The sequence below is a fragment of the Topomyia yanbarensis genome, chromosome 2, assembly GCF_030247195.1.
Source record: "Topomyia yanbarensis strain Yona2022 chromosome 2, ASM3024719v1, whole genome shotgun sequence".
In the NCBI taxonomy this organism is placed as follows: domain Eukaryota; kingdom Metazoa; phylum Arthropoda; class Insecta; order Diptera; family Culicidae; genus Topomyia; species Topomyia yanbarensis.
Window position 1 is genome coordinate 460847777 of NC_080671.1, and position 24875 is coordinate 460872651.

Below are 24875 nucleotides of genomic sequence, written 5' to 3' on the forward strand. Positions count from 1 at the left end.
TTTATGTTGTTACCTCCACTAAACCACTTCAAAACACTCCCACCTGTCATACAAGTACATTGCCTGCTTGTTGAAATCATTATATGAAATTATTGACTTGTATTCAATGCGGAGAACTCGTTAATAAAATTGTTTTATTGAATAGATTATCGAACGGGATCCCCAGGAAAATTTCGCTAAGCCCGGTGAATCGAACTTAATGCGTAAAATTTAGTCATTTGAAAGAGATACAAGCAGAATTTTAAGAATATGATCATCGCGGTTATGTCCCGGACATTACCCGCCCCTAGTTTTTCGCTAAGCGTGATTCATTTCTGTACGCTAGGAAAAAGATTCCGATGGTTGTTCATTTCATGAATGAATGTCTCAACGAGCTTAGAATCCAGCGCATCTCCTATCAACGCAGACGCCAACAACAAAGGGTCTTTCCAGAATCACCATAATTATTATAAAGAATAACTTGAAACATTCCTACATATTTCATTGAGTGTCATTCGATTTGAATTACAAGTCAAACGAGTAGTCACAACACTCCGGTTATGTCCTGGACATTACTCACCCATTTTTTTTATGCTTGAAGTTTATATCCGGTTTTTATGTTCTAATATATTTGAAGCGGGTTTTACAAAGCATGTTCTGTCCTTGCGACTTTGGTTTTCGGTCGCACAATTTTGATTTACAAACGACGTTGAGACTAAAAAACAACACAAGAGTGTTAGTGCCTTCACTGAGAAACAAAAATATGCATAGTTAGCATACCTTCTATTCCCGTCTCTTTTCTTCTGCTGTGATTTTTATGCATTTTCATGCATATACTTCTAGTAAGCATACAATGAGTGGATAGACCGAATATGTCCAATGCATAAAATTTACAGCAGAAGAAACGAGAGGCAGATGGAAAAGTATGCTATCGATGCATAAATAAAATTCTGCGAGTTCATTTGGAGGCAAGTGCATCCCAGTGAGCAAATTTTCTGGCAGAGACCGCTCTGTTAGATTTCTGTAAGTCTTGGTTTGGCAGCCCTGTCAGATTTCTGTGCGTATCCTGTCGGGTTAGTTGAGCTAGGGCGAACTCGGTTTCGCTCGTGTTTTCTGGCAAATTTTGACAGGAACCGAGAAAAACCCTTGCATAACTCGGACACAAACTGTGTAAAGATCCTGGCAATTTCTACCTGGTAGAATTTAGCACAAATCGAGCAAAACATCTGACAAAGATGTGGCAGGAAGCGTGCAGAGATCTTGGCCGTACATTTCTGGTTGGATTCTGGATAAAAGTGAGCAGCATCGGTTGGTTTAACCGCTTCTGTAAGAAACGGTTATTGCATTTGAGCGAATTCGTTGCCAGAATTCTCGCACAAATCGCGCAAATGCTCGCAGAAACTCTGCCAGCATCAATTTCGCTTTACTCAACTTTTGCTAACTTTCTGCTTGCCACGCTGACCGGGATGAAGTGTCCAAATCCAGTTGGTTACTCTATTATACGTCGCACTGGTGTAAGGGCACCTATCCGTTTAACAGATTTTGTTCTATAAATTCATCGGAATTTCCAATGTCAAATGGTTATTCCCTCGGCAGGTGCTGCTCACTCTCACAAGCGTGAGATTATTGCCAGTGGCGTGCATTGGGTGGGTAACGTGTATGCGAGTGTAGTTTGAATAGGCACGATCATTCTCTCCTGTTTTCTTCAACAGCGAAGTTAGCAACGTTCGAGCTCAACGTATATGGATGCATCGCGTCGCACGTCAGTCATCGTTGTTTCGCCATTCGTTTGTCATTCGAGAAGTAGGTTTTTGTTTTGTTCGACGCGCAGTGATGGTAACTGAATTTGAAAATTGATTTTCCTGTTCGACACTGTGCATGCATGCAGGTAGTTTTGCTTAGAATAATAGCTATGTCATAAATAATATCCGGCGAATCCCGAAATGCTGAAACGAATGCTGCTGTAGGTTGTAGCGCTTTGTACTATTTACTGTTTCTTGTACGGTAGTTCAAGATACGCGAAGTGATAGCTAGGAGACACCATCTTGTGCACTTCTTCCAGCACCCGTAGTTGAAGGGTGGCCAGTGTGATGTAACTTCCATTGATTTTTACCGTGGAGATAAAATTTTTTCCTGATCTTTGCCAATATAAACCAAATTTTACTTGCTTTTTATGTTGTACCGTTGGAGGTTTCATATTATTTTTGCTTTAGAAGATGTATAAATAGCAGATCCTTTCAAAAAACGTAATATTGGGTAAATGACAAATCGAATCAATCTGGCAACTTTGCAGAACCAGCATTTTTTTCACCTTTCGGTTGTAAAATTGCCATCCAATTTAGTACCCTTGTTAGAGCCACACGTTAAGTAAACGTGATACTACAAAAACCCCTCTGGTGATGAAATGTTTTTAGTATAATGTTTTCAGTAATTGCGTTTTCGATTCGGTGTTGGTTACAAGCAGAGAAATGTTATGAATTTTGATTTGCTATAATAGGCGTAACTGGTTGTGAAATAATGCTTCCAAGGCTTTACTGTCCGCTACCTTTCTAGAACAAAGTTCAATTATTCTATTTATTGCTATTAATTTGTGCTATTTAAGTGTGGATATGCAATCAAAAGTTTAGGTTTGGAATACTAAACGATGTTTAAAATGTTTCAGATACGTAGAATTTGAAAACCGCGTTCGAATAGTGTGTCAAAAGCGTTCGATTTCGGCAGTGTAGCCGACACTCTACGGTTGCCTGGAAAGTGCAGCTAGACAACAGTGGCACCCGTTGCTGTTTATGTTTCACACTTTTGCCTCCCGTTCTGATTCAGCTGCCTGCGTTCTGCTAGGTCCTCCGAAAATAAACGTAAAAATCACCAGGTAAACAGTAAACAGGGGCAAAGTAAAACCGTGGCCTTAACCGCATAGGAAGCGGTAGCGCCCCTCACTCATCTCGTACCCGGCAGAGCTTCCCGCAAGCTCTTCACGGTCTCACATTGGAGAAGAAGGCGAAAATGGTGTTGGCCGACAGAACCGCTGAGAACGTTCGCAACGGCCGAAGATCGCGGGGGCCCAGCCCGAACGGTCATTCAGTGGTGTTAGTCGCCGGCGGCATCACCGAGTCCAGCTCGGATGACGAAAACTGTGAGTGAAGTTTACGACTGCTGTTGATAAACATGTAAGTTCATTTTTTTTGTTCTTTTACAGCGCGAAAGAACGGAAATTCTTCCAAAGCAGCCAAGGCTAAGAGCGAGTATGAAGGTAAGGAGGTCACACTTTGCTGTTGGGTGTTCAATTTTTTTTTTATCGTTTTAACGTTGTTGCGTGTAAGTAATGTGGAAAGGTGAATTACGACCAGGTTTTAGGACAGGTAGAAAAACGAAGAGCTGTTTTAATTCAACAGTTCTAGCTTGATTCTTTGTTCCACATTTGGCGGAATTTAGGGTAATGTACCTGGGGTCGCCAACGATCCGTGCAATCGAAGATGACGTAATCTTTAAGAAAATTCGGATTGCTTTAATTGTAACACAGACAAAAGGACCTCTCACTGTAAGTGACACTTTTAGTACGATTGTCTGAGTTCAGTTCTCAATCCCCTTAAATAAGATATTTCTAATTCGAAATAACGTCAACAACCCAAATGGTAGGGACAAACGGGAAACGGTAATAGATCAAGCCTTTTGCTGGTGTATGCATCGGTAGTTTAACATTACCGGGTGTAATTCAATAAAAGTATTAATTTACAGTTTTGTTTCAAGTTTCACAATTTTTTCATGGTTTACTAAGATTTTATTGAATCATATTCAGCAACACTATAAATTATGTAATGCTGATTTTGTTTTACATAAAAATCAAAGTTTGTTTTGCTGGTTACTAAGGAGACCTTTGCTAGTAATTCAGTTGCACATTTTGAGCGATTTGATGGGCTTTTCTCGAATTTGAGCAATTTTATTATGTGTGCTGTGCCCTAAACTGAACACGAAACAATCGTGTTTTGATCCAAATATAATGTTATACTAATTTGTGGATTTGATTAATAGTCAATAGCGGTGTTCGTTGGAAAATGTGACCGTATAAATTTGAATCTGATCCTATCTTCTTCGCCAGAGAAAATCCGCGTCGGACGAGACTATCAAGCCGTCTGCCCAGAGCTGATACCGGCGCCAGACAGAAAACCAGAAAACTTAAACGATCGGGCCTTACTCGTGTGGTCGCCCACAAAGGAAATTCCAGACATTAAGTGTAAGTTGCCATCATTTTTTTCTAACATCTGACAGTAGATACCAACAAACGTTTGCCCTTCAAACAAACAGTAGAGGAGTACATCACTGTGGCCAAAGAAAAATACGGATACAATGGGGAGCAGGCTCTCGGGATGCTCTTCTGGCACAAGCACGATCTAGAGCGAGCCGTACTGGATCTGGCAAATTTCACCCCCTTCCCGGATGAATGGACCGTCGAGGATAAGGTCCTGTTTGAGCAGGCCTTCCAGTTTCACGGCAAAAGTTTTCATCGAATCCGACAGATGGTAGGTGATTGCACTTGGACTTGTTAAAAAATTTATGCTATGATCTTACCTCACAGCTTCCGGACAAATCAATCGCCAGTCTCGTCAAGTTCTACTACTCGTGGAAGAAAACTCGCAGTCGAACCAGCGTCATGGACAGGCAGGAGAAAATGAAGAAAAACGACAGTTCCGAGAATGGAAGCGACCACGGAAGCAACGAGGACTCGGACAATGACGATAAGGTGAGTTCCGTCATAGTGATAGACTAACACAGTGCTTCGATCTACTACTAATACTGTTACTAATGTATGCGTGTACGAGAACAGTGTGTGATTGAGAAGGAACCCGTTGTTAAGTCGTTTTCTTTACAACTGATGACAGATTTTTCAACCGTAGGTTGGCTTGCGCGATACCGAATCCGAAAGGATGTTTTTTGTTGCCGGTGATCGGATTTTGATCGGGTTTACAGATCTGCGTTTTAGGTGGTTTGCTTTTGTGCACTGTTGGTTTAGCTGTCAGTATTTTGTTACTTCAGTATTGGGGATTTGATGAGAAGAAAAATATTCCTGAAGAGGGTTGACACCAAAATACTACAGCAATTACTGTGTAGTAGAAGAATGTAATGGTTCGAAAGCTTTGTCATTTAGTGGTTTTTAATATTGCTTGAACAATCGTCATAGGTATACGTTAAAAGTGTCATTATTCACGTAAAACAGCAGGCAGTCTCATGTTGAACTTTTGTCACTTTGCTGGCCCTGTAAGGGAACTCGTATCGACCGGATATCGCTAATCAAGTTGATGTAACTTTGAGTTGAGCAAACCACATAGGATATTAACTACTGTATTTGTCTATTTTACCAGCTACGCGTCCAATGCACGGAGCGTAGAATATGCTGGTGAAAATACGCATTGTTTTGATGGAGTGGAACTAGGTGATAAATCAACCTTCAAAAATAGAAACTTTGGATGATTTGTTCTTTTTTCTCTTAAAAATGTTACGGATAATTCAGTAGAGAGGTTGAAAATATAATTTTGAAATACCATTGTCGGTTATAGATACAAGTATCGGCTTTATCCCGGTAGTGAACTTATAGTTTGCGAGAATTCGTGCGGGGTGTTGAGTGTTTAGCATATGCCTAACTTATCAACGGATAGAACATTGAGGGCCTAGCACTCTAGACACTAAAACATCACATGAAATGAGATACTGAGAAAAAAATTGTATTGCTTACAACCTAATCGAATTGAAATAGAAATTTAATGAGAAAAATAAACGGATTTTGATAAACCTAACGAAAGAAGGTAAGCAGACAGGGAGGGAAAATGACTTTCCAATATGGATTCTTTCAAATCAACCTCGAAGATCGTGGATGAGTTTAAATTATCACTGTCACTCAGAGTTGTTCAAAGAAGTTTTGTAGAGAAAAAACTCGTCGAATTTCCGTAGAAGTTTCACTGCCAATCAGAGGAAACCTGAAGGCCCAACAGTATTTCGCCGGAAAATGGCAGTCGGTACAGAACTGATAAAGGAAGATTTTTTTTTCTGAGCTCAACAGATGACATTCTATTGTAATGTATCAGAAATCATGCTTGGATTAGAGCTCGTCTACGAAGGACTTGTGGACCAGAGGGAACATCTCTGGCCTAAAAAACTACGCAGAAACTTCGTACCGGATTTGAACGAATTCTGGGAATGATGCGGCATCAAAAACACGATCTTTTCACTTGTTGAATGACACATCCCACCAGGCGCCAAGTGATGTTTTTGTTCGACCTTTTTGGACTTCATTCGCATTTTCAAAGTAAAAGGTGGAGTTACCCCTCTGAAAACTCTTTTCATCCCGAAGCTAGAACTGCAAGCAGCGGTACTTGGTGCTCGACTATAGAAGACTATTCGAAGCACACATTCTCTTCCGACAGTAAAATGTGTTTTCTGGAGTGATTCTCAAACCGCTCTGGCTTGGATCAATGCAGACCACAAGAAATACCGACTGTTTGTTACTTGCAGAATTGGTGAGATTTTAACTGTGACGAATTCCGAAGATTGGCGTCGGATCCCGTCTAAGGATAATGTGGCAGATGACGCAAGCAAATGGAGAAAAGGCCCATTACTTTTCTCCCGACAGTCGTTGCTTCAGTGTTTTGTACCTTTCGCAACTTTTGGACACTAACGAAGAACTTCGAACTTGTCTCGTATATCGAGGACAGTAACGTCATCAGTTTCTTGGGAACACTTTTCAAAAAGGAACCGACTGTTAAGGGCAATGGCAGATGTATACCAATACACTCAAAATGTTTAACGGAAGGCCTAAAGGACATCGTGACGCTAAGGCATATGACACAAAAAGAGTTATCGACAGCCGAGTCATTTATATGGCGATGGGCACAAGCAGAAGAGTATCGAGAGGAAATACCAGTTCTAACAACACTGGTTCAGGAAAGAAGACGAAGGTTGATAGAAATAGCAAGATGAGAGGGTTATTCCCCTTCAAAGATACCGTGGGCGTTGTTCGAATGGAAACCCGTATCGCAGGCAACCTTTTTGTTTTATATGACACCAAGTTTCCTATCATCATGCCCCAGCAACATTGCGCTACAAGACACTACAACATTGAGCTACACGGAAACAGCGAGACAGTAGTCAACGAAATGAAGCAACGCTTTATATATCTCATCTTAGGTCGTCAAGTCCTGCACCATTGGTCAAATTAGAAAGGTGCTTCCTGCAGTTTTTCGTATGATCCCGCTTTCCGCGGCTAGGATGATAACGTTTATCCGACCGCTTTTATTTATTCCGATTATAGAGGTTTTAACCTTAAGGTCATTCGCCTCATCGGGTTAGACAAATCTCTTATGAAAAATTTCTAACCCTACGAGCGGGGTCGGGACTCGAACCCAGGTGCGCTGCGTACAATTATCCGACCGTTCTCCAAAGGTATACATGGACTATTTTGGACCGCTACTCGTACGAGTCGGCAGATCTGTAGTCAAGAGATGGGTGACATTGTTCACATGTCTTCCGATACGAGCAGTGCACTTGAAGGTGGTGCATTTCCTATCCACGGAATCCTGCAAAGTTACGATTAGACGATTTATACCCAAACGAGGATCTCTTATCAAGATTTATAGCGAAAAGAGACGAATTTTGCGGGTGCTAGTAGCGACATTCGTTGTGAACTAAATCGATTCAAGTAGGATCTGGCAGAGGTATTAACTAACGCAAGCACTTGTTGGAACTTCAACCCACTACCCGGTTTATGTATAGACGACTTTGGAATTAATGTACACGTGCCGAAACCCAGACGAAGAGAAATTCACCACCTTATTGGAGGCTATCGTTCCAAGAAGCCATAACTCCCAATTATTTTCACATCATCAACTCCAGCGGGATCCCACAACCGTCAACATCGTTGCTGGAATCACAGACTCAAAAAACTGGAATCTGTGTCGTGTGATGGTAGATCAGACTTCGCTTCCATTAAAATAGGTAATAATTGTGAAAGATTCCTAACACTACGGATGGATCAGAGGGCGAGTCTTAGAACTTATTATGGAGTCAGCCGGTAGATCGTGGAGAGCCGTGATACAAAAATCAGCTAAAGTACTTTGTCGACCAAACGCAAAGCTGGTGTAACTGAATTTGTAACAAGGAAACCGTTACACTGACCCTGAGATTCCGAGCAGTGTTATGGCCGAAGGTATTTTACCGAGTAAGCAAGCATCGACGATCCTCCTGAACATGGCATCAGATGTCACAAAGTTCCTCTTCAACCACTTGTGAGATATAATATATAATTTCAAATGCAAAAGGTGAGGTTAGTTCAAATGTTAATACCCACGTTTATTACATTGCAATTTTTTGTCGGTTATGAAATATATTTTTAAAACTTAGAATAATTGTCCCTTTGGAAGGCAATGTTACGTTCTCAATCTTTTTCGTACCACGGACTAGTTCAAAACCCTGGGTTGTCCTCTATCATCGATATTGTATGCTATCGATACAATATTTTCAGTCTAGCGAAAAAGCGCTTGTAATTCTAATATCCATCCGGAAAAGATTTTCTTCTTGGCGGACCTCCAGTAACGATTTCACTGTCTCCTAGGGGTGATCCATGGTGATTTGATTCAGTTCGTAGAGCTCGGAAAATGTGTGTGTATATTTGTGTGCATGTGTGTAACCATTTGACATTTGAAGTAACTACTTCCGGGGAGGAGGAGGGGTTTTGCTCACGCACTTCGCTTAATTCCAGGTGTAGCTGGTCATGGTAGTTCACTACTTGCATCACATCTTCGTCATTCCTACAGCTGCGCTCCTCTGTACGTTCACCAGTTGGATGCCGAGATCGATTCATCGATTACGTTTGCAAGGTGGCGACGAAAGAATGTAACCCGCAACCATTGACGGATGCGTCATTCTTGCTTTGATGCATTCCGGTGGAATGTCGAGGTCTGTCTAGCGATTCCCGATGGAGGATGGCGTCCGGTTTCTTACTACCGTCGAAGATGCGTGCATTCAGTATAGTCTCCGGTGGTGGATCTAGCTTACTCCGGTCGCGATTGGTAGTCTACTTTATCTCTCTTCCGCAAACTGACTTTTCGAGTGCCAAGGTTGGTTCGGCGATTCCGGTTGGAGTGTAACTTCCGGTTCACCGGTGCCTCGACGACCCGCGCCCGTGTGCTGCTACATTACTGGTCGTTGCTCCTCTCGTCAGCTTCGTTGTTAACTCTGACATGTTAACGTCCTCACCGACAATGGTTCTCATTTTGTTTTGCTCGTGATCGAATCGCGGCCTTGCTTAGGCTTTTCCTCTGCATCACAGCCAGCGATGCAGAACGGCAATGTTGCGTGGCTGGATCAGTTCAAATATAACAGCCATGACCAGACAAGAACTACGCCATGTGGAAGTTCACTTCGCGGTGAGCTCTGTTCTCCCGCAGCGACAGAAATGGAATTTTCAGCGTTATCCCTCTGATGTTGCCATTTGCTTAACTGCCGCTCTACGCATAATTGCCCCATGTGTATAGGGAATTCCATAGCACATAGGACATTTATGGTTATAGCGGCAGTGCAGCTTCAACACTCCGTCTGCGTTACGCCCGCTGTTACGGTTACACTTCTTTTTCCGGTGTCAGTTTCGTATATCAGTAGCCGGTTCTGAAAGCAGCTCTTCAGGATCGGGAATTGGTCCTGCGTAAACACTCCGCAGTAACGGTTTCCTCTTCTCTTTTGCTTCTGCGCCAGCTTCCATAGTTTTCACGACTGTTCGTATAGCGTCCACGGTGGATCTACCATCCCAAAAGCCGAACTGTATATTGGATAGGCCATTCTCTCTATCCGTGCATGTTGTAAGTCTGTTAAGGATGACTCTTTCCTGAGTACCTTGGCGACCATATCCAACAAGCATGTCAACCGGCATGCTGAAGTATCCTTAGGGGGCTTGCCTGACTGACGCAACAACATTAGCTTTTGTTGCTTCCAGATGTCGGGGTAGTTACCATCGTGGATACACTTCTGAAATGCGGTCCTAAACATATATGGATTCGCTTGAATTGTTGCTTTCAGAGCCACGTTGGGGATACCGTCCCAGGGCCTTCTTGGTTCCCAAGGCTTTTGCCACAACTATCGGCTCCTTATTGGTTAATCGAGCTTCCTCGTGGTCATTCTGAGCTCCGCACGGCGTGGGCGGCCAGACCATTGGGTCATGCTGTGGAAATAGCGTTTCTACGATGACTCATCCTCTCCGGGCTCCTATCCGGTTGTACTGCCGATCCTCTCATCTTCGCCATGGCAACTCTATAGATTTCGCCCACAGATTTTAATTGGCGTTGCGGTAAAGCTCCTCTAGGCAGGCTTTCTTACTGCGCCTGATTTTCTGGTTGTGTGCGGCTCTGGCCGCATTTTCTGCTGGTCTTAGAGCTGCTCTTTCAGTGACGTTGAGGGCGTTCCACATTCTCCTCTGGGCTCGGTGGCAACATGCACGTAGGCAAGCAATCGTCGAGTTCCACCAGAAGGCTGGGCGGCGATTGTACCTTGCTTTACCCTCTATTGACATGGTTGCATCGCATGCTCTTGCTATTGCCGTTATCATCTCATCTGCACTGAAGTACAGGTGATTGCACTCAAACCTCAACGTTTCAACGAGACTCTATTGTCGAACTTTGTTGTTTTCCACATCCGCTCGTTTGATTGGGTCACACTTGCTTCCGACTGTCTATTGCTTCTGATACTGTGCGCGCATTTCTTTTTTTTATCGAGGGGGAATCTTTAAAAGAGACCACTATCGGCGTGGTATTATCGGATTCTTACTGCAGCGCTTTCTCCAACAAACCTACCGACTAAACCTTAACCTCCTGTATCTCCGTATCCTCTTCCTCCCTGGCCCACCGTTGGGTATGATTTCGGGCGGGGATTGTGCTCTTGCTTCTCTCATAGAGCTCCTTGGCTCCTCGACTGCGCCTGTTTGCTGTGTGGGTGTTTAGTATGTGTGTATTTGTGTGTATCATTTAAACTCACAAGTGGCTCAAAGATTGCTGATGCGATTTGCGCAAAGTTAACTGCAAATTATGTTTTTGACGCTAGATTTTGAGGAATTTGAGTGGCTGTCTTAGTCGACCTTAGGTGTTATTATTTCGATTTACAGATCCACTGATGGCCAATCAACGATTCTTTGGATATATTGTCTTCTATCGATAAGTCCCGGTCCGCGCATATTCCGGAATTGAAGCAACATCGGTTTTTCGGTGATTTCTGAATCAATTTGCACTTACCTAGTCTCAAATAGAAGGTTTAATACGCGGTTGCTTGTTTTTTGTGAGCAGATTTGTTTTATTCTGCAACTGAAATAATACATTATCTAATAATGACTTGCAGACAAGCCGTGTAAACAAAAAATCCAAAATCGCTAACTAATTTTTAGAACACAGTGCTCAAGTGCATCGCTTTCCCCTACCTCAGGGCTCCACACTCGGCTCAACGCTGTGGAGCATAATGTACAACGGAGTGTTAATACTTGGACTGCCCAGGGGAGACGAGACCATCGGCTTTGCAGATGACGTTGTTCTGACGATAACCGGCGAGACCTTCGAGGAGGTGGAGGTGGACGGCTGAAATAATAGGCATCGTGAAAACCTGGATGGCTGATGTCAAGTTTCGGCTAACTCACCACAAGACAGAGTTAGTACTGGTCAGCAACCGTAAAAAATCCAGCGCGTCGTGAACTGCATTGGGAACAATCCATCCCATCGATGCGCGCGCTGAAGCACCTGTATGTGATAGTCTACGATCGGTTAAATTACAACAACCATGTATATCAGAAGGCTGCGAGGATAACTAACGTACTGGCAAGGATCATGTCGTACAGAACTATATCGGAGGCGGTATGGATAATTGCCGGGATGATTCCCATCTGCATCACTCTGGCTGAGGACGTGGAATGCTACCAGCGGAGGGATGCACGAAATACGAGGAGACTGGTCAGAGCGGACACGTTGGCTAAGTGGCAGCAAGAGTGGGATAACGCAGAAAAACCAACCCAAATGTGTCGCCGTGATCTTCGCATGCCCTAGGTTCGAAGAAGATCGAAGAGGAATGTCCGGCGTGACAGTCGACAGTGTCGTCGAAGAGATGTGCCACGATGAGCATATCTGGGAAGCGGTCAACAGAGTGGTGACGAGTATACTTTCCGAGCTGCAGAGAAAGTAGCGAAGGGACTAACGAAGCAGCGCTACCGACTAGAAGGCCACCGTGCAACAACTAATCGGGTTCGGGAAAAACTCCGCCGCAGGGGAAATCTCTGCCGGAGTAGGCTAGATCCAACGCCGGGGATCAGTTGAATAATATGCTACGCAACACCCGGTTCGGCTCATCGAGGTGCCAGCGAACCGGACGCCAGGCTCTACAGGAATTGCCGAACCGACCTCGACACCCTACCAGGTAGCTCGTGATCGGGCTAAATTCATCGGCGGGAACTAGTTCGAGTGGACCCCCGTCGAACAGCCAGCAGCGAGTCGTTGGGGCGCCAGTTAACGCTCCATCTGGAATCGCTGAAAAGGCCTTGGTACCTACTGACTGGCCCGCTGAGTAGGCTAGATCCACCGCCGGTGACTAGATCGAATAGATCGGGACGAAGTGGGGAGCTAAATAGGATCGGGATAAATCCACCGCCGAGGAATTCACAGTAGGGTAGATTCTATATGACTGGAAGCTAATTGGCTCACGAAACAGACATCGGTACCGAGAAATATTTCTGTCAGTCGGAAAAAGGTAATTTCATCGCCGGATAACTTCCGAGTAGATCTCGATAAAGCTGGGAGCTAAATGGCTCAAGAAAACAGGAGTTAAATGATATCGGTGTCGGGAGAAATTCCTCTGTTGGGGAACTCTCAGTCGGAATAGTCAGTTCACTGTCGGGGTATATCCGAGGAGATAGTGATAAAGCTAGGAGCTGAATGACTCACGAAAACAGGAGCTAAATGCACTATGCTATGTTTCTCCTCAGTGGAGAACAATTTTGGTAAAATCTATTTTTTTCTCCATTAAGGAGAGAATTGTTTAAAACCATCTTTGTACGCGAAGAGCACAACAACTATAACTAAATTAATAATGGAATTCGCGTTTCGACTTCGTCTCATCAAAGTCTGACACTAACTTAGTTAATGGACTAAGCTAGCGCCGGATTGACGCTAGCTCCAAAAAACGGAGACACAATTTGTGTCTCCGTCAATTAGGGGTTTGCTCAGGAACGCAAATTGTGTCTCCGTTGTTTGGAACTAGCGTCAATCCGGCGCTAGCTTAGTTCGTTAACTAAGTTGGTGTCGTATTCTGATGAGACGAAGTCAAAACGCAAATTTCATAACTAATTTAGGAGCGGTGCGAGGGGGTGGGCGTAGCGTAGTTGGTAAATCGATTGCCTTGTACGCAGCGCACCTGGGTTCGACTCCCGACACCGCACATAGGGTTAGAAATTTCTCATAAGAGATTTGTCTAACCGGAAGAGGCGAATGACCTTAAGGTTAAAACTGATATTTTTCATGCTAAAACCCTTAGAACACCCCCCTTCTTAGCAAATTCATCTCAAGATACGGAAAAGTGTCTTCCATAAAAGCTGTCGCTTTGCATTTTCCCGGGTGTCCCTAACGTTGTTCTTGTGGTGAGAATGTTTCCGTTTGTTTGTGTTCAACCGAAAATGGGACGTTTTATCAGAAAATACTGGTTATACAACCATGGTAGATTCCTATGCGCGAACACTACAAAAAGACACTGCACCATGGAAAACTTTGTGCAAAAGCAGCTAAGAAAGCCCACCTACTATAATCGTAAACAGCGCACCGTTATCTTATTCCACACACCACAAGCGGCAACAAAACCAATATCTACGGATCTGACAGGAACAAATATTCACTCAACAACAATCACGCCCAGTGTCTCCAATCCAACAACCGGCACTACCAGCAAAAAAGCGAACGTAGAAGAGGACAAATGCGTTTGTCCGTGCGCTCGCATTTCTGTTTGACGCTCATTGCTTTCTTCGAAAATGCTTTAAATTGGCTTCTCAATATTTTGTAGTTTATTCCGTCGATTCAAACAATAAAACTCGTTTTTTAAATTTGTACACAAAGTAGACAACTCCCTTAAGAACGTTTGTTTTAACAAGTGTCAACTATCAAATAAAGTTTTAATTTTTTACGCTTTCATCATATAACAATTTAATAATAATAATAAACATCATATAATTTAATAACAATTGATTTCAAAGAAATTACAATTCCTATTTTTATTGCTTTTCTATGAATACCGGACGTGTTCGCCCATCTTCCGGGTAAAAACGCGGGCCCCCAAATACGAACCGGCCTGCTGGAGGGGGTTCATTTGATGAAAGCACAAACACTACCATACAAAATACGAGCGAATAAAAAGTATCAAATCAGTAAAGTCACAAATTAAAAACGTCCCACACTACTACTTTTATAGCGTGTTTATTAATGGCGATTTCGCTTGAACCTGAAACTGAGTCAGGTTCTAACCCCAACCGCTGTCAGTTCATACATTTTGACAGCAGTTGGGGTTAGGAACTGACTCAGTTTCGCCTCAAACGAAAACCACATAAAAGTGATAGAACATTCCCCACACGCTCAATAAGCAAATTCGATATTATATTTTTCGTGTCAGCGCCGAACAATATATCAGGTTCGTGGCAGTCGTGCGCTTATATACGTACGTGCTAAGTGTAATAAGAATGTAATAGACATTTCCACGGTTATATTGAACATAACCCATATTAAAATCTTAGTTTGCACAAATGAGAAAATAGTCGAAGGGCAAGCTAATCGAATATCATCGACATGAGCAAATATAAAAATACGTTTTTCAACACACTAACCTTGCTGGTGTGCCACGAAACTGCTACTTAAGGAAGCTACAATATTTTCCTATACAATCAATCCGAGTTTTTGACGGAATGCCATCTGTAGCTCCTATTTTCTGCGAAAATATCACCCCTCTTCACTTGGGGTTTCTTTTCGAAACACTCTTCTTCTCGTTTTCATTGCACTTTTTTCACACACCACTGCAAAAACACTCGCGAAACTTTAATCGTTTACTAACAAAACTTCAAATTTTCTGCCAATGTGCAGATGACCAAAGGAAAATGTTCGGAAACTCTCATTTGTGCGTTTGAATTTTCACTTCAGATTTCAGTTTTTCCTAATGTAAACAAGCGAGTCGGTGCCTAGCAACGTGGTTTCCACATATCTTCACCTTAAGATCTTGAATTTGTCACTTCCCATTAACGTATGAGGGCCAATCCTTGGTTGGTCCCACATTTCATCTGCTTTTTGTATTGGTTTCAGTCTTTTGCATCTATGTTCTCGAAAAAAAGTATGGTTTTGTGATGTTTTCGATGCTTGAGTAGAGCGCGGCCAGGAACATTTCGAATCGCAGAGCTTTTGTCGGAGAACATATTGAATGCGTGGTGTCGTTAGAAAATACCTATGCTTCTTGGGCTTTGAAACTTTTGATACTCCCCTTAATTTGCGAATTACGTACAAAGTTTTACAGTTCACATAAATGTTCTTTCAAGATGCCATATTTTGCTCAGGAAGGTATTTCAGCTATTTGGATAGAATATTGGGATAATCAACTAACATTTCATTTTCATTATTCGCTATTAAATATTAGTTTCTTTTGTGGTTTTACTTCGACTACCCTTCAACATTTCGAAGGCGACAAACAATTACAGGAGCTAACCAATACAGAATTTACTATCAGAATCTTAAACCAAATTCAAACTTTGTAGTACTGAACAAGAAAAAATTGCCCCAAGCTTCATGTGAATTTCGGCAGCCAAAACTTTTTAGAACTAATTGTTTATATGTGATCTTGGGCCTGAGTGTGATGGGTAGGTACATGTTGCTTTTATAGACGTTTGCAGATATTGTTAGTTCTTTCGTTGTTATTGTTTTCATTGAACATATTCAATAAATCTGCTCTTCATTTGCACCATTAGAACTTTCGGGTTGGTCTGAAGATAGTCTACCATTTCCTTCATAAAGCAGGTTGTTTCCGTGTCAAGTGCAGGTTCTTTTCCCCCTTTCTGGTCAGCATCTGTTTCGGTTGGTTTCAAATAATGAGAACTAGACAATCACTTATCTCTGTCGTAAGCAAAAAAAATGAGAGTCGATGATCCCTCACGCATTTCCCCTTCTTTTTCCATGTGTCCATGTTCGTGTCTCGCCAATCCATCGGAAGCCCTCGGCAAGCACGGGTAGCAATCCTGTACCGTCGATTCCGGTCGCAACCAACATAACCGTCAGCGCGGCAGCAAGTTCAACCGGCATTCCCAGCATGAACGGTATCGCCCCAATGGACACGAATGATTCGAGTAAGCCTGGTCAAATGGAGGTCGACGGGGAACCTGCCATTGCCTCGACTACGGCTGCCACCAATGGCAGCAACACGTCGAACTCGCTCAATTGTTCCGGGTGTGGTGTGACGTGCAGCGAGTTGAATGCGACACCCCAGGGCAAGCTATGTGGAAGTTGCTATCATCACTGGAGGTATTTGGAGAATTCATTTTACTGCAATCCTATTTCTCGTTTCTGTTTACTGCTCCCATGCACCGTGTTCAGCACCTTAATTTTTCATGCAAGATTTCACGCAAACTGAAATAATGTTCCTCTCTTTGTCTGTTCTCTTTCTCCCCGATTATTTTTCTCTCTTCTAGACGTACCGGTGTGTTGCGTCCCACATCCGGTCCGACTTTCATGAACAAACGGGCGCGAAATTCGACTCTGTTGGGCAAATCCGCTGACAGTCACAAGCGTAGGCCTCCGCGGGGGATGTACATCAACCACGATGATATTGTCAAGCTAGCCGACTCGGCCCAGATCACCAGCGGTGCTACTGAGGGGAAGCCTTGTGAGGACCTGCTAGCCGGGATGGATAGGGAAATCGTTTCACTCTGGAGTCAAGTAAGCTGTTGCATTGTTCGGGTTTGATATGATTCTTCTCACTTTTGCTATTTGCCCTGTCTCCTCTCGATCGGGTCTCGGTACAGATTCAGCTGAACAAGCAGTGTGCCAGTGGTTTAAAGCGCAAAATAGAACAGAATTCTGATATGGTGCGACCGGCGGAACCGTCCATGATTCGGGTTAACTCACGTTGGAACAATGAAGAACTGCTGCTGGCCGTACAGGGCGTTAGAAAGTTTGGTCGAGATTTCCAGGTAATTAGTTTCGTCTGGTCGTGATGAAGAATCAGATTTTAATGGGATTGGATAGTTGTCTATGATTTGTTAATGTTCTAAATCTACGGGAAAATCCGTTTTTCAATCTTCTAGTAAAAACTTGAATATCTTGAGCGTCACCATTTTTTCTCTTCAATCAATTCAATTAATGTAAGAATATTGATGTTTTCGATAATGGGAAGATTTACCCTAGTGTAAATCACACAACCAAATGTCAATCCCAAAAACTGATTCCATCGCAGATCTCGTTTGCGAGAGTAAATTACGGGCCATTCGACTATACGCGTTAAATGTACGTAGGCCATAGCCGACACGATCGGTACCAAAACGGAAACCCAGGTGCGCACGTTCTTCGTCAACTATCGACGAAAGTACAGTCTGGATAATGTACTGAAGGAGTACGAAACGGAACAGAAGCAGCTGCTGGAGCAGATAAACAACAACAATAACCTTGCCAAGGAAGATGATTCAACGACAACCATCAGCGAGCTGGAAAGTGCGGACACGAGTTCAACTACCGGTGATAAGCTAGAACTTGACGATGGCAAAAAGTCGTCGGGGAAGAAATCTGTCCCCTTGGATAGTGAGATTATGGAGGTAAATAAGAGATGATAAGCGAATGAGCGAACAATGTGTGAGCGAGAATGTCTAACCAAATCATCCATACTAACAAAGCCCTGTACCGAGCTCATCTTCCATTAATGTTAACATCATCATTCCCATTCTGTCGAAACCTTGCAGATCGATCTGGTGGACGATGAGATGGTAAACGGGAAGAAGGGTCATGGGGAGGATGGCCTGGACGGTTCCAGCAGTACTGTGACTGCATCGGGCGTGACTTCAGCTTCTTCCCTTCCGAGCGGCTCGTTGTCTGTGACCAGCGTTGCCCCGGGAACTCCTGCCTCTGCTGCGATGGACGGCGCTGCTCCGATGGATGTAGATGAACAGTCCAGTACTAGCGCAAAGTTGACGGATTCGACGATAGTCATCAAATAATAACTTGCAACTGCCGTTATTTAATCCGATCGAGACGATCGTTTGATGTTCCCTTTAATCTTCGCCTTTTTATTTCCATTCGACAGTTGTTTAATCACAAACATTTTTTATTCCCTGTATGTCAAAGCACTTTCCACTGTCGAATGCTGTGTATTATTTTTATTATCTGTAGTGATTCTACTGAACAATGCAAACTCGCTGTTTTCTTTCACTCCAATGTTTACTCTGTCCAATAAAGTGGGTAGCCCTTGGAATAGATTTACTAACCACTCTACCCAACTATTTGCCTAGAACAAAAATCGCTTCACATATCTAGTTTAATAACATACAATAATGCTTTCTCTTGAATCGTTCATTTTAGACAAATCGACACATTTTATTTGATATCCAATAAAAAGAATGTGTCACAAAACGTTAGATAGGAAACTTACACAAAGAAAATGGTATTACAATTCTCATTTAGACAGACTTACACTTACACAATACTTACACACAAACACACCTACACGCAAACAACACTTTGAATGAGAAATGCTGCCCTTGCAACGCCGTATGCCCTTGAAAATTGCAGGTTGCAGAAGTAGCTCGAAAGAAACCGAGAATCGAGATATACGCAAATGTTACACATGCTTTAGGCGCCCGTTAGAATATGTAATAATGTCGTAAATCTACAGAGGACTATTTAAAAGTTTAACATTATGGAAACCAAACTAATTGATGCGTCGTATGATAGAAACACATAAACATTCGATTCATTATTAAAAAAGAAACAACAAAAGTAAGGAAAATGCTTTTTTAATCATTGAATGACAATCCCTGTATCGACTGAGTCCAATGTTAAGGTAAGTACGAGGTTCTCGTAAACTTTGGCGGTCTGTTACCGCTTACCAAATTATGTGTAGCGGAGTTAGAGCGATGAATCGGTTACCTGGAAAAGCGATTCCGAGATTCACTCTCTGAATGATATCGGTTTTTTCAGTGAGACTGTAAAAAGGCGAAAAGGTAAGTTACTACAAAAAAGAACAGCAATCTTCCAACATCGTGATACTTATTGAATGCATCATTGAGTCGGTAGCAGTTCGTTAAGTAAGTATTATGACCGGTGCCGGGGCGCTTTCCTCATGTTGATCGTTTTGTAAAATTTCCGTGTGTTGATCCTGACCTGATTTATTGGTAAAGCGGTCTTCTGGCGCCCTTGGCGGAGTTTCAGTTTTGCGCCCCTTTGGCGTTTAATTTGGCTTTCTTTTTCAGTTCGACCTTCAAATAATGGGGGTTATTCTGACGGTCACTTTCGGTGAGGTGACACAAATCTCACGTGACTAAGGTGATTGGAAATTTTCGAGTCACCTCACTTAAAGTGAGAGATGTCACCGAAGTGACAAATTTTGTCACATTAGGTGACTAAGGGAATATGGAAAGTGACTTCAATTAGGTGACTTTTGGAATAAGAAAAACGACTCAACTGACGTGAGGCGGTTGATAATTTTAAGTTTAATTGTTGATTTTAATGTTTACATTTTAACAGTGGAAGCTCTACAAAAATATTGTAAATCTGTTGGAAATTTGTAATGAAGTATTAGTTTCTATAATTTTGTTAACCAATTGAAATGAATTTAACCAGTTTTTTTAGTGACTCTGGTATATTGAATATTTTTGGGATTGGAACTATCTGCTGCACGGCGATTTTTTTTATTAATATTTGTACCAGAGGGAATGTGTTAAAAGTTTGGACGTTATCCTCCTCCGTTGTATTATCCTCAGCTATGATAACCACCATAAAAGCACTGATGAAATAAAAGATGACAACAACATAACTGTTGTTTTTTATAAGTAATAATTTTCAAATAAAAAGTCATTTTTATTAGACACGACTTGTGTGACAAATTTGTTTTCGGATATCATTTTGGGATGTGGAAGATGGTAGAATTAACGGGAAAAGGGACAGTTTCAGGATACGCTTGAAACAGTTCGTTACAATTAAATGGTTGTTGAAGATAAGCTTTGTTTGCACTCCTGTTGGTCTGTGGATAGTATTTGCCAGTTAAAAATGAAACTTCTTAATTCAATTTTCACAATGTGACTGGAACATGGAATCGGTTTAATTTTGTAACATATATTTTGTTTAGGCCATCAAACAATATAGATGATTGGGAATGCGTGTCTACTTTTCGGCATTGAAAGTCAATTGAAGTGATGTATGTGTGGGATCTAACCCTTAAATGCATACTGTTGCCATTTTGCAACATACCGGATTCCTTGATATAAAGGCTTAACAAGAGGTATAGATTGTATCCAACCAGAAAAATGAGTACAAAGGAAAAATGAGTTCCATGCATTTAAGGGCTAACAGCATTTTCCATTACTGCATGGATCATTTTTTGAGAGTAAAAAAATTAACTCCAGGGGAAAATAAACTCATCGTATACTTTTACTCTTATTCGTTACATGTAACATGTTGATTATTTGTTTGTGGGTTCGAGGCTGCTCTCATCCCCCGGGGATAGTCGTTGCGATTCCGGAAGGGGCTTGCTTAAGTCCCAACGCCTAGTATTGACGCTCTGGGCTGGGAATGGAAGGCCTTGTTTTGGTCTTCGGGAATACGGGACGTATTTTGTTGTTAGGTTATCAGATCGGGTTTAAGGTTTAGGATCATACCTAAAGTTCTGGATTTATCCGCTTACTTCTTTAAAATTCTGATTCCTGATTTCTGCCCATGCAATGAGTGGTTGTTTTTACACGGTGTTCTCTAGCGATAGAAGTAGATTAACGTTACGTTTTCTGCTGCGGCGGGCCATCGATTGTCTTTTATGTTGCCGTATCAGAACTAGGACTGATTAGAGAAAGACGGGCAAATTCGATGTTGCTCCCTGTATAGTTCACCGACAACTTAAGTCTGTGCTAGCTGGTCTATGAAATTATTGTGTTACATAAGCATGCATGGATTGTATTTTTTCATATTCTACTATTGACGCAGAAGTACAAAAATTGAAGCATATCCCACCATATATGTAGTTCGAAAATTGAGTTCCTATTGAAAATAGGCAAATAGTGTTAACTAACAAATTGATAACATTATTATGATGGTATAAATGTAAAACATCACTAAAGACGGAAACAGTATCACAAAATTGATGTACCTAATTACTCTATATGGCCATTGCCGCATTTTTCAGACGTATTGTGAACATGAATTGTTGCAGGAGCCCCATGGAACTTTTGACGAAACTGAATATTTTACGTTTAAAATTTAAATATTGAGTTTGAAACTATTGAAACGATTTGAACAGTTGTTAACATTTAGTAAATATATGGTTTCTCCCCACCCATTGGGATTACATTTGACTACCATTGCATTCAGTTACAGTGGCCCAGTACGATAATTGAGGAAGAAATTACGTTTCCCGTTAAATCTAGTACTTCTAGGTTAATGTCGTTTTCGAATCACCTTTTCGCATAATTGGGTGCAGCGAATTCAAGCATGTCTTCGCTAAAAACCATTTCATGCACTCACTATACTGCCTATAATCGCAAGTCAGTCCCATGTAGATAGGGAATCCCATAGAACATGGGACTGACTTGCGATTATGGGCAGTATGTTTCTTGGCAAATTGGATTTTCTGGCAGGGAATTTTTTAGAATGGTGGATAAATTGGTTTCTGAGTTTTTGTAGTCGCCGCCCGTGTAAGAACTTTTCAACGCATGCACGCATTTGCTGAATACCTTTATAAAAAAAGAATTTTGTCATCGTGATAAGAATGTGTAATCCCGACTGAGCTTTATTGCATTGTAAATGCTATAATAAGGGGCAGATGAGTGCAAATGTATAAATGGGTGAATGGAGAACAGTGAGTCTAATTATGTAAGGTATGCAAATGCAAAACTCAATGGAACTATTCAAGTCAGTCTTGGATCTCATACATTTGGAGTAACGTCAGATGTTGCTTAAAGCTGTTTTCAACCCCAACTTTCACGCCGCCATCCACGTTATGGCTTGGTAAGGCCAAACTGGTGTAGAAAGGGGTCAATTAAGGTTGTTTGACGTATTCTTGATGGTCACATCATCAGCGTTTCTGCGTTTTAAATGGTAGACAGTCTTTGTTGATTTTAAATTTAGGGAATATGTATGAAGTGATATATGTCTTTTTCGCTTCAGACAGCAGAGTTTTAAAGGAAATGGCGGATTCGTCGATGACAGAAATATCGATTCTATGAGACGATCGACTGACGGTGTCGAAATACCAGAAGAGATGAGGAGCGGTAAGCTGCAACTTCGTAGGTATCACGTTTTGAAAGCGAAAGTGAGACACTACCCCTGAAATGTAATCTGTAAGTAGCACTAACACACATTATTATTCCAGCTCAAACAGTTCAGGGATTGTACAGGATGGTGCTAGGCTTGTGACCTTCGACTGGCATGGTCCATTATCATTGATTCGGATGTCATCATGGCTGGTTGGTAGACGTGTGCTTTTACTTACAAATGGATATATATATATATATATATATATATATATATATATATATATATATATATATATATATATATATATATATATATATATATATATATATATATATATATATATATATATATATATATATATATATATATATATATATATATATATATATATATATATATATATATATATATATATATATATATATATATATATATATATATATATATATATATATATATATATATATATATATATATATATATATATATATATATATATATTTTCGCTTGGATAGAGGGATATGTGGATCCTGTTAGTTGTTGACTTTGACCTTGGGTATAGGTTAGTTCGGGCAAGAGTACTGGACTGGCACCTAAGAAATACGTAGTTATTTATTTAGGACTTTTTTAAGACTATTTAGCTCGACCAAGCTCACCGGCCTCAGAAATGGTAAGCAATGCTTTCGTGTCGATGCAGTCTGTTTAAGTCGAACCAGATGGACATTCGGTTCGAGAAATTTTTTTGGGGAATCGTAGATAAATATTTCTCATGTCCTTTACGGGCAGAGATTCTTTTTGTAAAACTCTAAAACGCCTTCTGCCGTCTAGTTGCTCATCATAATGATAATAGAAAAAATTGAGGATCGTAACGAATGTGAATATTTACTAGAACAGGGATAATCGAATTCTGTTATAAGATGAATGTGAAATAGCACAGACGCAAGAAAAAGTATTCGCGAGTAAGGACTAACACTGCGACTACTATGTTTACCGTATCCATTAATAGTCGATTGATACGCTTCGGATCTAGGAGACAGAAAGGAGATTAGAAAGAGACAGAAGCGGATTCAATGCGAAATTTTCCACTATGACGTGGGCTCTAACGCAATGATCGGATAATTTTTCATAGAATTGAACAGACTAGATGACACCTTACACGCTCTCTGAAACAAACGCGTCAAATATGTATGTAAGTAGGAGTGTAAGCTCGTATGTATGAATGTATGCCTGTATGTGTGGATGTGCATATATGCACTATAGGAGCAATGTATCCCTAAGCAACATGGAAAGACAGGCTCTGAGCCGGTCAGCGGAGCAAGCAGAAAGTTAGCAAAAGTTGAGCAAAGCGAAATTGATGCTGGCAGAGTTTCTGCGAGCATTTTGCGCGATTTTTGCGAGAATTCTGTTAACGAATTCGCTCAAATGCAACAACCGTTTCTGACAGAAGCGGTTAAACCAACCGATGCTGCTCACTTTTATCCAGAATCCAGTCAGAAATGTACGGCCAAGATCTCTGCACGCTTCCTGCCACATCTTTGTCAGATGTTTTGCTCAATTCGTGCTAAATTCTACCAGGTAGGAATTGCCAGGATCTTTGCACAGTTTACGTCCCAGTTATGCCAGGGTTTTGCTCGGTTCCTGTCAAAATTTGCCAGAAAACGCGAGCGAAACCGAGTTCGTCCTAGCTCAACTAACCCGACAGGATACGCGCAGAAATCTGACAGGGCTGCCAAACCAAGACTTACAGATATCTAGCAGAGCGGTCTCTCCCAGAAAATTTGCTCACTGGGGAGCCGCCATAACGCTCATGGGAAGCCGGGTGTGCGGTCATAGGTGCATAAAGCTCTGCACACACTGACATGTGCAACGGTCAAACGGTAGGCGTACAGTTAATGCCCATAGGTTTCAAAAATAGGTTATTGAGACTGCCCGATTGCACACTGATAAATAACAATAACATTGGTGCAAATATATAGACAATATTGTGCAATGGTTCAATCGCCGTCCTATGATCGTTGATTCAATGCTTATGGTTACTTAGGTTCCTTGCTATGTTCTGCGCTTTCAAAAAGAGAATCTGTGCCCATAAATAATGTGGGTTATATTTTCCGCTATTATCCAAGTTTTCTCGAATCAAAGGTCTATCTGGTTCGGTTCGAATAGATTACACCGACCCGAAAAGGAAATTCAGCATTTCAACACAGAGAACAGACATCCATGATCGAACAAAAATATTTAAAAAACCTGTGTAAACATTTGAACTAATATACGATACACACTAGCGCCGCCACACTAACCTATCCCAACTATCCGTCAAATCCATTCCGGAACCGGTTCGAAATCATGACTGGATTCAGTATGGAATCTTGCTCAAAGAAAACAACCGATTCCGACTCTATCGGCTGATGCATTTGAGCT

The 24875-nt window shown here is 41.7% G+C and overlaps 1 protein-coding gene across 6 annotated transcripts; it reads left to right on the forward strand.

Moving 5' to 3' along the window:
- Window positions 1-1702: 1702 nt before the first annotated feature.
- LOC131686002 (REST corepressor) lies at window positions 1703-18408 on the forward strand. Of its 6 annotated transcripts, none has more exons than XM_058970093.1 (11): window positions 1703-1815; window positions 2642-3112; window positions 3176-3229; window positions 4076-4210; window positions 4282-4496; window positions 4553-4717; window positions 16222-16529; window positions 16697-16943; window positions 17030-17197; window positions 17519-17815; window positions 17960-18408. In XM_058970093.1, the coding sequence occupies exons 2-11, from the start codon at window positions 2983-2985 to the stop codon at window positions 18212-18214; spliced, it is 1974 nt and encodes a 657-aa protein (XP_058826076.1). In that variant the 5' UTR covers window positions 1703-1815; window positions 2642-2982; the 3' UTR covers window positions 18215-18408. The 6 variants fall into 6 exon arrangements, with proteins under 6 accessions (XP_058826076.1, XP_058826079.1, XP_058826075.1 ...); XM_058970096.1 differs by having other exon boundaries at window positions 1712-1782; XM_058970092.1 differs by having other exon boundaries at window positions 1716-1867.
- The last annotated feature ends 6467 nt before the right edge of the window (window positions 18409-24875 follow it).